This window comes from Gymnoscopelus microlampas (genome assembly GCF_963454915.1).
Source record: "Gymnoscopelus microlampas genome assembly, chromosome: 7".
Taxonomy (NCBI): domain Eukaryota; kingdom Metazoa; phylum Chordata; class Actinopteri; order Myctophiformes; family Myctophidae; genus Gymnoscopelus; species Gymnoscopelus microlampas.
Window position 1 is genome coordinate 50,227,908 of NC_139944.1, and position 14,793 is coordinate 50,242,700.

General features: G+C 40.5%; 1 protein-coding gene across 1 annotated transcript; it reads right to left on the reverse strand.

The window, feature by feature from the left end:
- Nucleotides 1-6,331: 6,331 nt before the first annotated feature.
- LOC311048622 (trypsin-like) lies at nt 6,332-13,306 on the reverse strand (the record flags this gene model as incomplete). Its single annotated transcript, XM_084061886.1, has 5 exons — nt 6,332-6,487; nt 7,155-7,403; nt 10,108-10,249; nt 11,607-11,796; nt 13,252-13,306. 5 exons carry the CDS (start codon nt 13,304-13,306, stop codon nt 6,332-6,334), a joined length of 792 nt encoding a protein of 263 aa, XP_083918012.1.
- Between the last annotated feature and the right edge of the window lie 1,487 nt (nt 13,307-14,793).

Here is a 14,793-nt window from a genome sequence, read left to right on the forward strand (position 1 = left end):
ACCTGCCTCTTCAAGCTTTATGAGTAAATGAGGAATGGAGAGAGGGAGGGGTGGCTGGGGGCTGGCAGAGCCAAACCCTTCTAGTGAGATGACGTCCCTATTATGATGACAGTGATTCTCAATCATCTCTCCTTTTTCATTTCAAGGACGGTCAGTTTGATATGCATTAAGACCCGGACCCCCCATGTGATATGAAATTTTAAAAATATATCTCTGGGAAAATCCTCAGTGTTTATCTAAAGGTAGGGTAAGTGATTCACTTTGGTTAAAATAAGTGCTATATTCTGATAGTACTCATTGCTATAGAGTGTTTGTTCAGTAAAAGTAGTCTCCCATGTCTCCCCAGCTCTTAATTAAACAGAAAATGCATTTTCAGTACTCTCTCCTGATTGGCTTAAATGTGACACCTACCTGAAAATGTATTTATATTCTGTTTACTAAAGAGCTGGAGAGACCCCTGTGACCGAACAAACGCTCTGTAACAATTATTACTAGCAGTACTAATATAGTACTTTAACCTTTTTAAGAAAAAATAATATATATATATCACTTACCCTACCTTTAACTCTCAGAGTTACAAAGTGGTCCGTGGACCGGACCCAACATGGAGGAAAAAGTCACATATACAATGACAAAACTCAACTGATTGAGAGAAAGCTGTGATTGGTGTTATGATGTGTGTTGGTAAATCTGCTGCTATCTGCTGCTATCTTTTATCTCTGTGCTGTAACAGAATTACATAACTTATCAGAAGTTAGGAGTCCACTGTTAAATAGGCGTTTCCCCATTACCCACAGCCAATAAACCTAGACAGTGGTTCTCAACCTTTTCAGGCCGTGACCCCCCCCAAAATAATCATTGAATCAATTGAACTGAGGACCCCCCCAGGCCCCCACCCTGACAAGCACTTGGAATTGTAGAAGTTGAGGCATTCAATTTAGTTTGACTCGGTTCCACAGATAAATATTGTGAAATTTGCAGCTATTGTCAATTTTCTTGCCTCTTTCTTATATTATTTGACGATTTGACCAGTTTTTGTACCATATGTAGCTGTCCCAGAGTATGGGTTGAATTTTGTGGTATTTTATAATTTTTCGAAAAATGTGAATATGTTTTTATTTTGGGTGACATAATTGTATTTGTATGGTGTATGTATGGTGTAATATAGTGCCATCTACTGTTCTTTGCATTGTGGCAAGGGCCAGATATCTTGTTGTGACCCTAATCACAGTAACATTGGAATCACCTGTTGGGTTTGGGCATGACAGAACAAACAAGTACAGAGGTGAAAGAAGCTCTTTCAATGTAAAAAGAGTCTCTATAAAACAAGATAACTACAGATAAAAAAAACATAACTCCTGGATATTCTGGGCAGAAGAATCCCTGAAGGCGCACATGGTATGTCACCTGTTATTTTTTTGTCTGTACAAGTTATTGTCATTGCATTGTGTGTTCTGTGTGTGATAGTAAAAGATGTAAACATGGACAATTCATGGACATTTAAAAAGATGACAGCAAATGGCTGCTAACAGGAACGTTTATAATTCATTGTGGTTAAATATTACTTTAGTTATGTCATTTCATTTACAATTTTTCCACTTCCACTGGGTAAATAAAAACCCCTTGTGAAACAGCAGTTGGAGCGTTGTATATCCTGCCTCAGATCAATACAGTTTAGGAGCAGTTACAGTAGAGCAGTGGTTTTCAACCTTTTTCATGCCAAGTACCCCTAAATTGATATACATTTGGCCGCGGACCCCCATCTGAAAATGAATGTTTTATGCCAGGAACCCCCAGAAGCAAAGATTTGAGTTAAAAATGTTCGCTTAAAAAAAAATATATATATTCAAAGATATGCACACATTTTCAAGATTTTTCAAAAATAGCAGATCTACAAGCTCATTGCCATGAGATGAGCTGCTATTTTTGAATGGCCAAAGCTAATTAAGCTGGTTAAACTTAATGATTGTGACGCTTTGTTAACTAATTTTGCTGGGGACCCCCTGGTGCCCCCACAAGGACCACTGGTGGTGATCCCTAATAGACCAATTATTTGTTTACTAACATTGAGCCTGGACGCACAGGTGATTGTTTCACGCAATCAATTCCCAACCTGTTTCGGGGTGCACTGGTTTCAGCACACCCCAACCCCCTCTTGTGTGTGTTGGCTAGTGAGACGCGTCCTAACGAGACCTGATATAATGGGTTTCGTTGCGCGCATACTGGCTGCGTGCAGCCAGTGTGACGTCGTCTGTACGGCGTTGCAAGCGTCATACTGGTTGCAAATTAACCTTTTCTATCAGGTCTCGCCAGGGCGCGCAGCACTAGCCTAGTAGCCAACACACAACTACAGGTTGTTTGAGAATTGATTGCATGAAACAATCACCTGTGCATCCAGTCTCAATTTTGGTGTATAAGTATAAATAATTTATTTATAACATGTGAGGAAGCCCCGCCGTGAGGCAGGGCATCAAAAAATTAGTTGATACTCATAATGTTCCTCTCCACGGAAATCTTTAGTAAAAGGCGAAAGATTTATACGATCTGAAGAGAAACAAGAGTGTACTGTAGAGATATGTTACTGGAACCCATTTAATGTATTGACATAGCACCTTTGGTCACGTTCTACAAAAAAACAACTTTTAACATGCACACTCTACTGACAGTAAATAGAAGAACACGTGGAATTCTGCATTTAAATACTACAACGAAACGCTACAGATAAAAATGTAAGTATAAACTACATGAGTTTCTCCAAACTACAAGCGCTTTGCATGATGGGAAAAAGGAAGCAGTCGCCTGAGCTTCATTAATTGGCTGAACACAATCACGTGTCATTGGAGGGTACTGCCCAGTGTTGCCATGTCTGCTTGTTATAAGCGACTTTGGCTTTTTCTGTGAAGTTGCTTGTAAATATTGAGACGTGCGTTTTTTGGGGGGGGCTTGTTTCTAATTTAAGTGTAGTTGCTTATTTGGGCTTGTTCCCTGAATGTTGTTTAAACCAGTGGTTCACAAACATTTTCATGGCAAGGACCCCCAAATGAACATACCATTTGTCCCTAAACCCCATCTTTTCAGACTGTGCCCCCCCCCCCCCCCCCCCAAATAATCATTGAATCAATTGAACTGAGGGACCCCCCACCCTGACAAGAACTTGGAATTGTAGAAGTTTGAGGCATTCAATTTAATTTGACTCGGTTCCACAGATAAATATTGTGAAATTTGCAGATCAGCTATTGTCAATTTTCTTTCCTCTTTCTTATATTATTTGACGATTTGGCCAAAGTTTGACCAGTTTTTGTACTATATGTAGCTGTCCCGTATGGGTTGAATTTTGTGGTATTTTATAATTTTTCTGAAAATGTGAAAATTGTGAATATGTTTTTATTTTGGGTGACATAATTGTATGTGTATGGTGTATATTGTAATATAGTGCCATCTACTGTTCTTTGCATTGTGGCAAGGGCCAGATATCTTGTTGTGAACCTAATCACAGTAACATTGGAATCACCTGTTGGGTTTGGGCATGACAGAACAAACAAGTACAGAGGTGAAAGAAGCTCTTTCAATGTAAAAAAGAGTCGTTGATAAACAAGATAAATACAGATTAGAAGAACATAACTCATGGATATTCTGGGCAGAAGGCGCACGCGGTATGTCACCTGTTATTTTGTTGTCAGTACAAGTTATTGTCATTGCATTGTGTGTTCTGTGTGTGATAGTACAACTACGTAAACATGGACAATTCATGGACATTTAAAAAGATGACAGCAAATGGCTGCTAACAAGGACGTGTATAATGCATTGGGGTTAAAACCTTTATTATGTCATTTCATTTACAGTTTTAATTTTCACGGTGTCTTGCTGCACTGGGTAAATAAAACCCCCTTGTGAAACAGCAGTTGGAGCGTTGTCTATCCTGCCTCAGATCAATACAGTTTAGGAGCAGTTACACTAGAGCAGTGTTTTTCAACCTTTTTGAGGCAAGGAGGACCCCTAAATTGATATACATTTGGCCACGGCGTAGACCCCCATCTGAAAATGTTTTGTGCCAGGGACCCCCAGAAGCAAAGATTTGAGTTAAAAATGTTAGCTTAAAAAATAATAATATATATACAAGATTTTTCAAAAACAAAAATCGACAAGCAAATCGGGCGGCACTTATGACCTTGTATATCTGCTATTTTTGAATAGCCAAATCTAAGTGGTTAAAATGATTGTGACGCTATGTTAGCTAATTTTGCCGGGGACCCCCTGGTGCCCTCACAAGGACCACTGGTGGCCCCTGTATTACTGGTTGAGAAGCACTGTAGTACAGTATGTGAGTGCATTGTCAGGTCTGTTTTTAACAAGAGAGGAAGCCCCGCCGTGAGGCAGGGCATCAAAAAATTAGTTGATACTCATAATGTTCCTCTCCACGGAAATCTTTAGTAAAAGGCGAAAGATTTATACGATCTGAAGAGAAACAAGAGTGTACTGTAGAGTTATGTTACTGGAACCCAAGTAATGTATTGACATAACACCTTTGGTCACGTTCTACAAAAAAAATAAAAAAAATAACATGGACACTCTACTGAGAGTAAATAAAAGAACACATGGAATTCTGCATTTAAATGCTACAGATACATTATTAAAGTATTAGATATTAAAGTATAAACTACATGAGTTTCAAACTACAAGCGCTTTGCAAGGTGGGGAAAAAAGCAAGCAGTCGCCTGAGCTTCATTTATTGGCTGAACACAATCACGTGTCATTGGAGGGTACTGCTCAGTGTTGCCATGTCTGGTTGTTATAAGCGACTTTGGGATTATTTTTCTGTGAAGTAACAAGTTGCTTGTAAATATTGGTAGTTGAGACTTGTGTTTTTTTGGGCTTGTTTCTAAAGTGTAGTTGCTTATTTGGGATTGTTTCCTGAATGTAGTTTAAACTAGTGGTTCACAAACATTTTCATGGCAAGGAAGGCAATTAACAAACTATTTGTCCCTAAACCCATCTGAAAATGATTTGTGCCAGGGAGCCCTGCATACCAGATTTGTGTTGTTAGAATGCTTAAAAAATATTCAAAATATCACCTTGTATTTCAAGATTATTTAAGCCGATGCATATAGATTAGGTGCTTATATGCATGGCCCATAGTTGCTTGTTCTCCTAGACCTGGTTGCTTGTTTCTTTCACAAAATATGGCAAGCACTGTCATGCTTTAATGTGCTCGTTGGTCGGAGTCACCTGGGGTCTGACTACAGTATACTAGGCCCGCTCCATTTTTCCTCTACACCAATTCTCTCTGCCAATTTTTTGCAGATCTACAAGCTCACAACGTTGTATTGTATTGTATTCATCGTAGCCCCAGGGATGCTAGTTCAGTTCATGTGGTTAATTGTTGATGATTATTGTTGTTGTTTTTCTTTGGTTGCTATGCAACAAAAATGTGGACTGCCCTACCAAAAGCAGTGAAAGAGAGTAAAACCCTACTCTCCTTCAAAACTGCCCTAAAAGAGTACCTTCAGGCTTCAGGAGGCTGCGATTCAGAACTGGCCGTTGTGAAACAAACCATTAGGCTTCCATGGGCTTTTCAATCCTATTTAGTTGACCTTGTATTTAAACTGTTCTTGTGCTTTTTTCCTGCAAACTTCTAAATTATATGTATTCTATCAATCAAACAATCAATGGGGTTGGGGGGGTCACTATGGTCTACAGCTGCCATTTTGCAGTAAACTTGGCTAACAAGGTCACGGTCATTGAGGTTAGCAGCTAAACACCAGGATGCAAGGGTTGTAGTTTTCACATTCATAGATTTTGTCAAAGTGACATCATGACTGGAACCAGTCTTTTTATTTTTTTATTTGATTTGATAATCTTTATGTTGAACGTGCACGTAAAATGAAAAAATAACTAATAACAATGAAAGCCACAATATAAGAAAAATGAAGTCAACACTTTAAAAAAAAACTGCGATCATTGATGAATCCCATTAAGACCCGAGGCCGATTCTACAAAATTCCTTCTAAATCAGTAGTTAAAAAATGGCAGATGTACAAGCTCGTAAGAGCTTGTATATCTGCTATTTTTGAATAGCCAATGCAAAAATCTGAAATGGCAGATGCTTACCCGGTTCAATGGGTTAAGAATGAACATTATTCATCCTCCTTGCATGTCTTTTGATTATACTGTAGCAAATTATATGGATTCAAAAAAGAAAACATGGCAAACTTTAGTTCTGTTACAGTGTAGGCCTACAGCATTTGTTCACTGAGACATATTCTGTGATCTCCCATAACAATAGAGAGTCCTCCTTGGTGCATTTTAGAGGTTGCTGGTAGTTATCGTCTCGCTAGACGTGCTGAAGGTACCAGTTGATCCACCTGCGGTAGTTCCTGACCTCGGTGTACACACCAGGGAAGTAAGGGCTGACACAGGTGTCAGCCCTGCCCCAGGACACGATGCCCTCCAAGTTACCGTTACAGACAAGAGGCCCGCCTGAATCCCCCTGCAGGACAGAAGAGAAAAAGAGCCATCGTCATTGAGCGGGTCACTTTTGTATCGGTGGTTCTCAAACCTTTTAATTTCAAGTGTACAGAGACCAGTAGTGGACTGGCCAATTTGGACCCCGTCAAGGAACCCTGAAGGTTCCTTGACCCCACTTTGAGAACCCCTGTCATAGGACAGTAGTTTGTGCCAAGGACCCCCAAATTGATATGTAGACTTGGATACTTAGTAAAAATGTACCCTCTATACTTAGTAAAAATGGACATGAGTTGCCTCTGTACTTGGTGTGCTCTTTTTGTCCCTCTACACCAAATCCTTTTGCCAAAAATACCCTATCTACAACTTAGACTTAGATAGGGTATTGTAGAGCTTGTAGATCGGCCAACTTTGGCTGTTTGTTCGCTCCCGGAATAGGGATGCTAAGGGTTCGAGTGGTTAAAGGAGTAGTTCACCCACAAATTACTTATTTTCTATCAATTACACACCCCATGAAGCCTTGAATTCATGGAGATTGTTTTTTTTTTGTCGCATTCCTAAGCCGATAATTTGATGACAGCCGGAGACTCCGGTAGGAGACTGAATGGAAACTCTTGACTCCGCCAGTCATCACATTATTGGCTCATGAATGCGACCCCATCCTTCCAGCTGACTCTCTTTCCTTTACTTACAAAACAGGCGCCTCCAAAGCGTCCGGCACAGATCATGTTCCGGGTGATCTGGAAGTAATTCCAGGACCCGCATCTGGGGCTGAAGTTCACAACCACGGCCCTCAGTTCGGGAGGCGCGGGCGCGTCGGAGACCTCGGTCTGCCCCCAGCCACTGGCCCTACACTTGGTGGAAGCGGTCAGGCGGCGTGTGTTGGTGTATGGTAGGCTAGCCACCTGCACCCTGTTGCTGAGGATCGCCGGACGATCCAGCTGTGAACCAAGAGAGGTATAATTCAGTTTAACCCATTTAAGGTCTTAACAGACGGGGAGCGGTGGACGCGTACTCAGATCAGCGGTAATCTCGCCGCGATCATTGTTGTTTTGTCCTCCTGCGCGGTGCGGGGGAAAAGAAAAGCTCACCACAATCCAGCTCTTGCCGCCTGCGAGAATTTCACGGGACCGCGCCCGCTCGCCTCACCACCCCTCAACTTCTCCGCGCGTCCCAAATAATAGTCCGCCTCTCATTGAAAATGAATTACATAGACTGGGTCTGATTCTAAAAAAAATCTTCTAATGTTGCTTCTGTGGTGCTCAGACTTTTTCATGTAAAGGACCCCCAAAATTGTATGCATTTGTCCGCGGACCTCCATCTCAAAATATTTGATTCCAGGGACCCCCATAAGCAAAGATTTGGATTAAAGATGTTTGCTTTAAAAATATATATATATTAAAAGATTTGCTAAAACATTTTTTTTTGTGAATAAAAAAAAAAAAAGCAGATCTACAAGCTCATAGCACAGCACAAAGGGACACGCTATGAGCTTGTATTTCTCCTATGTTTGAATAGCCAAAGTATAAATATAGCTAAGATTTAAAATGACAGGGATGCTTTCCCGGTTTCAATGGTCTTATAATTGTATTTTGAATTGTATCATGAATATGCAATCACCGGCCACTTTATCAGGCAAACTTGTTCAATTGCACGTTAACAAACATTTCTAATCAGCCAAATACATGGCAGCAACTCAAATACATTTAGGCATGTAGGCTACACATGGTCAAGACCAGGCCTGGAATTTTGTCATTTTAAGGGACAAGGCCACTTGGTCTTTAGTGGAAGGCACAAAAGGCCAAATGCCAGGGCAGAAAGGCCAAGTTTATGGAAATTATTAATTTAATATTTAAAAATATAAATATAAATATTTAATATAAGTATAAGTGAAATAAATTTGCTTTTTTATTTATATACCAATAATTTATTGGCATTTACACATTTTCATTTTCTTTTGTAGAAACGGTAGAAACATTCAGATTCTCCACAAAAGACACTGGGGGCAGTGTGGGTGGGGCATAATGGCGAATACAAGAACACTCGTCCCAAAACACACTCACCCCGGGTCAAATCCGGCGACCTCGGAACGGTTGCCACCAGGTATTCCTAAACGTAAACCTCAGTTAAAACTATGCCTAAACCTAACCTTATTCCTAAACGTAACCTCAGTAAAACTATGCCTAAACCTAACTTTATTCTTAACCTTTAACCTCAGTAAAACAAATACAAGAATACAAAAACTGTTGGGTGCGAGCAGTCCGCGGAAAAAATGAGGGCGAGCATGTTTTGGGGTGAGTTTTCCGTTTACCATTAAGGCCAATGGCCTCATGGGCACATGATTTATTGAGGGGCAGAATGGCTTCATATTCTGTTGTATATGCTAAGATTTAAAATGACAGGGATGCTTTCCCGGTTTCAATGGTCTTTTAATTGTATTTTGAATTGTATCATGAATATGCAATCACCGGCCACTTTATCAGGCAAACTTGTTCAATTGCACGTTAACACACATTTCTAATCAGCCAAATACATGGCAGCAACTCAAATACATTTAGGCATGTAGGCTACACATGGTCAAGACCAGGCCTGGAATTTTGTCATTTTAAGGGACAAGGCCACTTGGTCTTTAGTGGAAGGCACAAAAGGCCAAATGCCAGGGCAGAAAGGCCAAGTTTATGGAAATTATTAATTTAATATTTAAAAAAAAATGCATAATATAAGTATAAGTGAAATAAATTTGCTTTTTTATTTATATACCAATAATTTATTGGCATTTACACATTTTCATTTTCTTTTGTAGAAACGGTAGAAACATTCAGATTCTCCACAAAAGACACTGGGGGCAGTGTGGGTGGGGCATAATGGCGAATACAAGAACACTCGTCCCAAAACACACTCACCCCGGGTCAAATCCGGCGACCTCGGAACGGTTGCCACCAGGTATTCCTAAACGTAAACCTCAGTTAAAACTATGCCTAAACCTAACCTTATTCCTAAACCTTAGTAAAACTATGCCTAAACCTAACTTTATTCTTAACCTTTAACCTCAGTAAAACAAATACAAGAATACAAAAACTGTTGGGTGCGAGCAGTCCGCGGAAAAAATGAGGGCGAGCATGTTTTGGGGTGAGTTTTCCGTTTACCATTAAGGCCAATGGCCTCATGGGCACATGATTTATTGAGGGGCAGAATGGCTTCATATTCTGTTGTCAGTGATGGAAGAAGTACTCACATATTTTAGTATCAATACCCTATTGTAGAAATACTCAAGTACAAGTCCGGTACTCAAAATGTACTTGAGCAAAAGTATTGCCATCAAAATGCACTTGAAGTACCAAAGTACCACAGTAAAAGTACTCATTGTGCAAAAGGTCCCATTTCACAAGATGTATACAAATCTTTTGAAAATAGCTGATCTACAAGCTCACAATGCGTTGCAAAGCGACACGTTGTGAGCTTGTAGATCAACTATTTTCAAATGAAAGTATATAAGTGGTACGAGTATTTTCAATAAAAGTATATTGGTCTGAAGTGGTTTCGTAATAAAAATGTATTTAGTTACTTTCCACCACTGTCTGTTGTGTGAATCTGTGTTCTGACGTTCAGCTAGTAGGCTAGAAGATGATCCACCTGGTCAGATACCTTGATTAGCATGATATCGTTGTCCATTGTCCTGAAATTGTACATGCGGTGGACAAAGACTCTGGACATCTGGAACTCCTGCTCGTAACCCTCGACACTAGAGAAGCTGTGTTCACCGAGGACCACTCTGAACAGCTCTCCCCTACAAAGACCACAGCATAAGACAAAGAGTTCAAGTCACATCCCACATTCCGATTACTGCAGTACGTAATCAATATGCTTACTGTATAGACTACTCATTTTTACCAGGTGCTCGAAGAGCGCCTGAGTCTAAGAAGAGGCAGACCTACTAGTCATCGTTTCGACACATTACAGATTTGCATTCGACACATTTGCGTCATTGGCTGTCCTTTAAGCCAATGGGGATATTTTCCCATACTCTGCACGGGCGGCCTCGTCCTCCCAAGCTATGGGTAAGCGACACCTATTTGTCATTGGCTGTCCTGGCTGTCCTTCACTCCTTTAAGCCAATGGCGACACGAATGGGGAGACGGTCCGCCCCCCGCAGTAACAGCGATCCGCTGTCCGCTCCCCTCATTCACACTGAAACAGTTGCAGACAGTGCAAGTTGTATTGCAGCCTCAGGCAGGAGGGTTAGCCTAAATGCTAGCGTGCTTCATTAGACCTAGTTTGGCTATTAAGTTATTATTTGGCCATGTTCACACTGACTTCAATCTTCGCTATTGTTGGGAAGACCTGTGTGGTGTATAAAAATGTTACCACCACTTATATAAAAAACATTATTAGCGTTTAGCGTCGCAGATTCTGTTGCCAGGTTTGGCGAGAGAAACAAGCAATCCGAAAAACAAGTAATCAGGTCTATGAAAACACACACACACACACACACACACACACACACACACACACACACACACACACACACACACACACACACACACACACACACAGAGCACCTGGGAGAATATGACTTCAAGTCATTTCTTTCTTGTTTTTATATCCCATGATTTATTTTAAACATTTTTTTTCACCCAGTGTCAATTGCCTAAGCTACTCTCCCTCTGCCAGCCTGGGGAGAGCCCCAAACTGAGCTCATGCTTCCTTCAATGTGTGAGGAGTGAGCAGGCCGCTTCTTATCACCTGACAGGGGGGAGTATCCCCGATAGGACAGCGTGTGGAAGTAACACGTTATTCCAACCAGTTCCTTTCCCCTCCATCAGGCTGACCAGGGGGAGGCAGTATAGAGACCAGGATTTCTGCTGTTACTGCTGATGTTTTTTGTGAGGGTACCCACTACCTACCCTAGGGGACACAGGGACACAGGGAGAACATGACAACTCCAGATCCACATGCTCGAAATTTGGAGCTTGTAGATCCCCTACTTTTGCTATTTTTGAATTTTAATCCTGAAAAGTACCTGTTTTGGACAGGTTTCCACCCGACAGAGACAATATTCATGATAACATCATGACAACATTCGGGCAGATGGCACTGTTAACCTATAATAATATTATATACTGTATAAAAGTGCAGTTACTCACCATTGATAGCAGTGGGCGGCAGACAACACCCACTGCGGGTGGATGAGGGTGCCTCCACAGCTGTGCTCCCAGGAGGCGTAGAGGTAGTTCTTGTACTGGAGGGAGGCTTGGTATGGGATGGAGTTCGGCCACACCTCGTAACCTCCGATGATTCTGGTCTGACTCGTATGATTCTGGTCTGCAAACACACCTGGGAAACACAGGAGAGTGCATCACTTATTGCACCGTTTAAGGAGAGAGATGATTGATTGATTGATTGATTGATTGAATACTTTATTAACGGTTTGCAAATAGTATAGGGAACGGAGACTCGCAGAGAATGGCGTAGTTCCGGTTGCCATTTTGTAGTGTATAAGTACATTTACTCAAGTACTGTTAAGTACAATTTTGAGGTACTTTTACTCCACTATTTTTTTTAAACTTTAGTGGCTAGTTACTTTGTAGATTTGAATTATTATATACAAAACAACCACTTCAGCCCTATTTAAACTTTGGCTATTTGACATAATGAGTATTTTTACTTTTGGTACTTTAAGTAAATTTTGATTACCAGACTTTTACTTGTAACAGTATTTCTACACTGCAGTATTGATACTTTTAAGTAAAACATTACTTAAGTGAGTACTTTTTCCACCACTGGCCAGTAGCCACTAGCCGGTTCTGCAAGATTCCGTCTGATCAACACAACAGATGTTTATGTTTTGATTGTTTGCTGTCATTCTCGTTTATGCACAGGCAGAGAGCTTATGTGTTTGAGAATGTTGTTAAAGGTTATGTTATTTCGTCAGCTGACACCCAAGCCATACAACATTAATTTGATATTTTGTCTATTCATATCGAACAAATATTTCGTTCGTATATGATCTCAGTAGTTTGCTTCCAAGTGGAAAATGTGTACAATTTAACTCCAACGTCTCTGAACACTTGCTATTGCGATCCGACAACGCAGCACCGTCGTCCCGTTGCTAAATTAGAGCGACAGACATGATAGAGATAGATGGAGAGATGGAAGTTAATGTACACAGTCTATACACTGCTTGCTAGACAAGAAGCACAGTCTGACGTTGCAGCGCGTCAAACTGGTCAGACTAGAAAATGGCATCGAAAATGGGCGGAGTTATAACCACGAATCTTAACTCTGACGTCACTGAACCCGTTCCCTTATAAGTTAGTGGTATGATTATTATACAATGGTGCTAAAAGGATAACACAAAAGGCCCTAAGGGCTTGTTTCCATTCTGGTCCTGTGTAGGCTATTCAATTCATTGAGACATCGCTGCATAATCGATGAGACATCGATGCATAATCGAAGCATGTGCTTTTTGTGCATGCATGAGGACTTCATACTACAGCATATCATCAAAGCACCAAAAGTAGCGCATTTTTTAGCTAATATAGATCTGCTACAGTATATGAAAACCCTCCTGGCCCGGACGGCTGGCGTAGCGGTCCGGGCACTAATCGCTGCTAATCCAGCCTGATGCAGCCTGACAGCGTGTCGCGCGTTCGAATCCTGATCCCGACGACCTTTGCTGCGTGTCACTCCCCATCTCTCTCTCCCCATATTCTGTCAGTCTACTGTATACTATCAAATAAAGGCAGAAAAAGCAAAAAACAAATATTTTAAAACAAAACCCCTCCTTACCTGTGATGTGGAGAAGACCCAGGAGTAGTGAGAGATGAGAGATGATTTGAGCCATAGTTATCAAGATTGCTACAGTACCAACAAGAGAAACACAAGAGAACCTCATCTCAAATAGTTTGAAACAACCTCTTCCCATTTTCATACATCATGTACTCTTAATCATCACGGTTGGTGAAATGCTTCACTTGTGTTGTATTTAGCATTCAATCAATACAACTCACCATGGAAATATAATGATAACAGTGTTGGTACTCTGTGGTACTTTATTATCCTGTATAACTAAATGTCATTATCGTTTAAAGATTATTAATTACAAATCCTTTTAGATTGTGGGCCTATTATCCAATGATTTACAGTTTATTATCCAGTTTGCAGTTTATTATCCAATGGTTTACTTTACAGTTTACTGTCAGGCTTCGGGGTCACTTCAATTCAATTCAAACTTTATTCCAGACTCACAGGGGGTCCATATAACATACAGTTAAAAACAAACAAAATTTAAGAAAGTAAAAAAATAAAAATATATAAAAACACATCATATAGACAAGGACATACTATTACATACAAATCACACATACAGACTATGTCTCCAGTGCTTCCGTAGCCTGGATGAGACAGCTTTTCCCAGGATTGACCATATCCTCAATAATACAATTCCTGGACTCATCCAGGCGAGACATGAACCCATACATGGAGTGCCTTAAGAGAGCCTCACAGGTGGGTCTACCACATGTCACGAATAAGTGACTGGCACTATGCCATCTGGAGAGGGGACCTTAAGTAGAATCCTCAAGGCATCATTGTATGCTACCTTGAGCCTCCGCATACTACCCTTCTTGTATGAGCACCACAAGAAGGCTGTATACATGGGAGTGCAAAATGCTTTAAATAGAGCACGTTTAACAGGATCAGAACAAATGCTGAACCTACGAAGCAGCATATTGGCCTGGGCATAAAGTATGCGGCACTGCCTAGATATATCTCTATCATCTTGATGTCATCCGTTCTATTTCTATTCTCATTTCATGATTATATTTGTAGGAGCCAGTTCTTTATATTCAATATTATTTATTTATTGGCCATGTATTGTGGTGTGTATGGCTGCAGTGTGCTCAGTCCCCAGCAGGTCTCCCTTATAAGGACTTGTGCGTCATGCTAGGGGCGTGACAGACTGAAAAGCACACAGTCTTTAGACCTTGTTGGCGTGCGGGAGATTTAATTTAAATCTATTATTTTATTCTACAACCAGTTTTAGTTTTCTTTTCATGTTTGCATCTCTGCAAGAAAGAAAATAAACATCTTTAATTTGAAACTTAACCAAACCTGGACCATTCTATTTCTTCAACAAACGAGCGTCTATTATTTCAGTCTGTCCAAAGAGTGACTCACACAAATGGAAAAGGTTGATTTTTAACAAAAGGATATGTGGTCACAACAATATTATTAATATGATTATTATATTCGTCGTTAACTGATCGCTCAATTCAAAAGTAGCAGATCCCTTCGCGCTGCATTTCGAGCTTGTAGATCTGCTACTTTTGA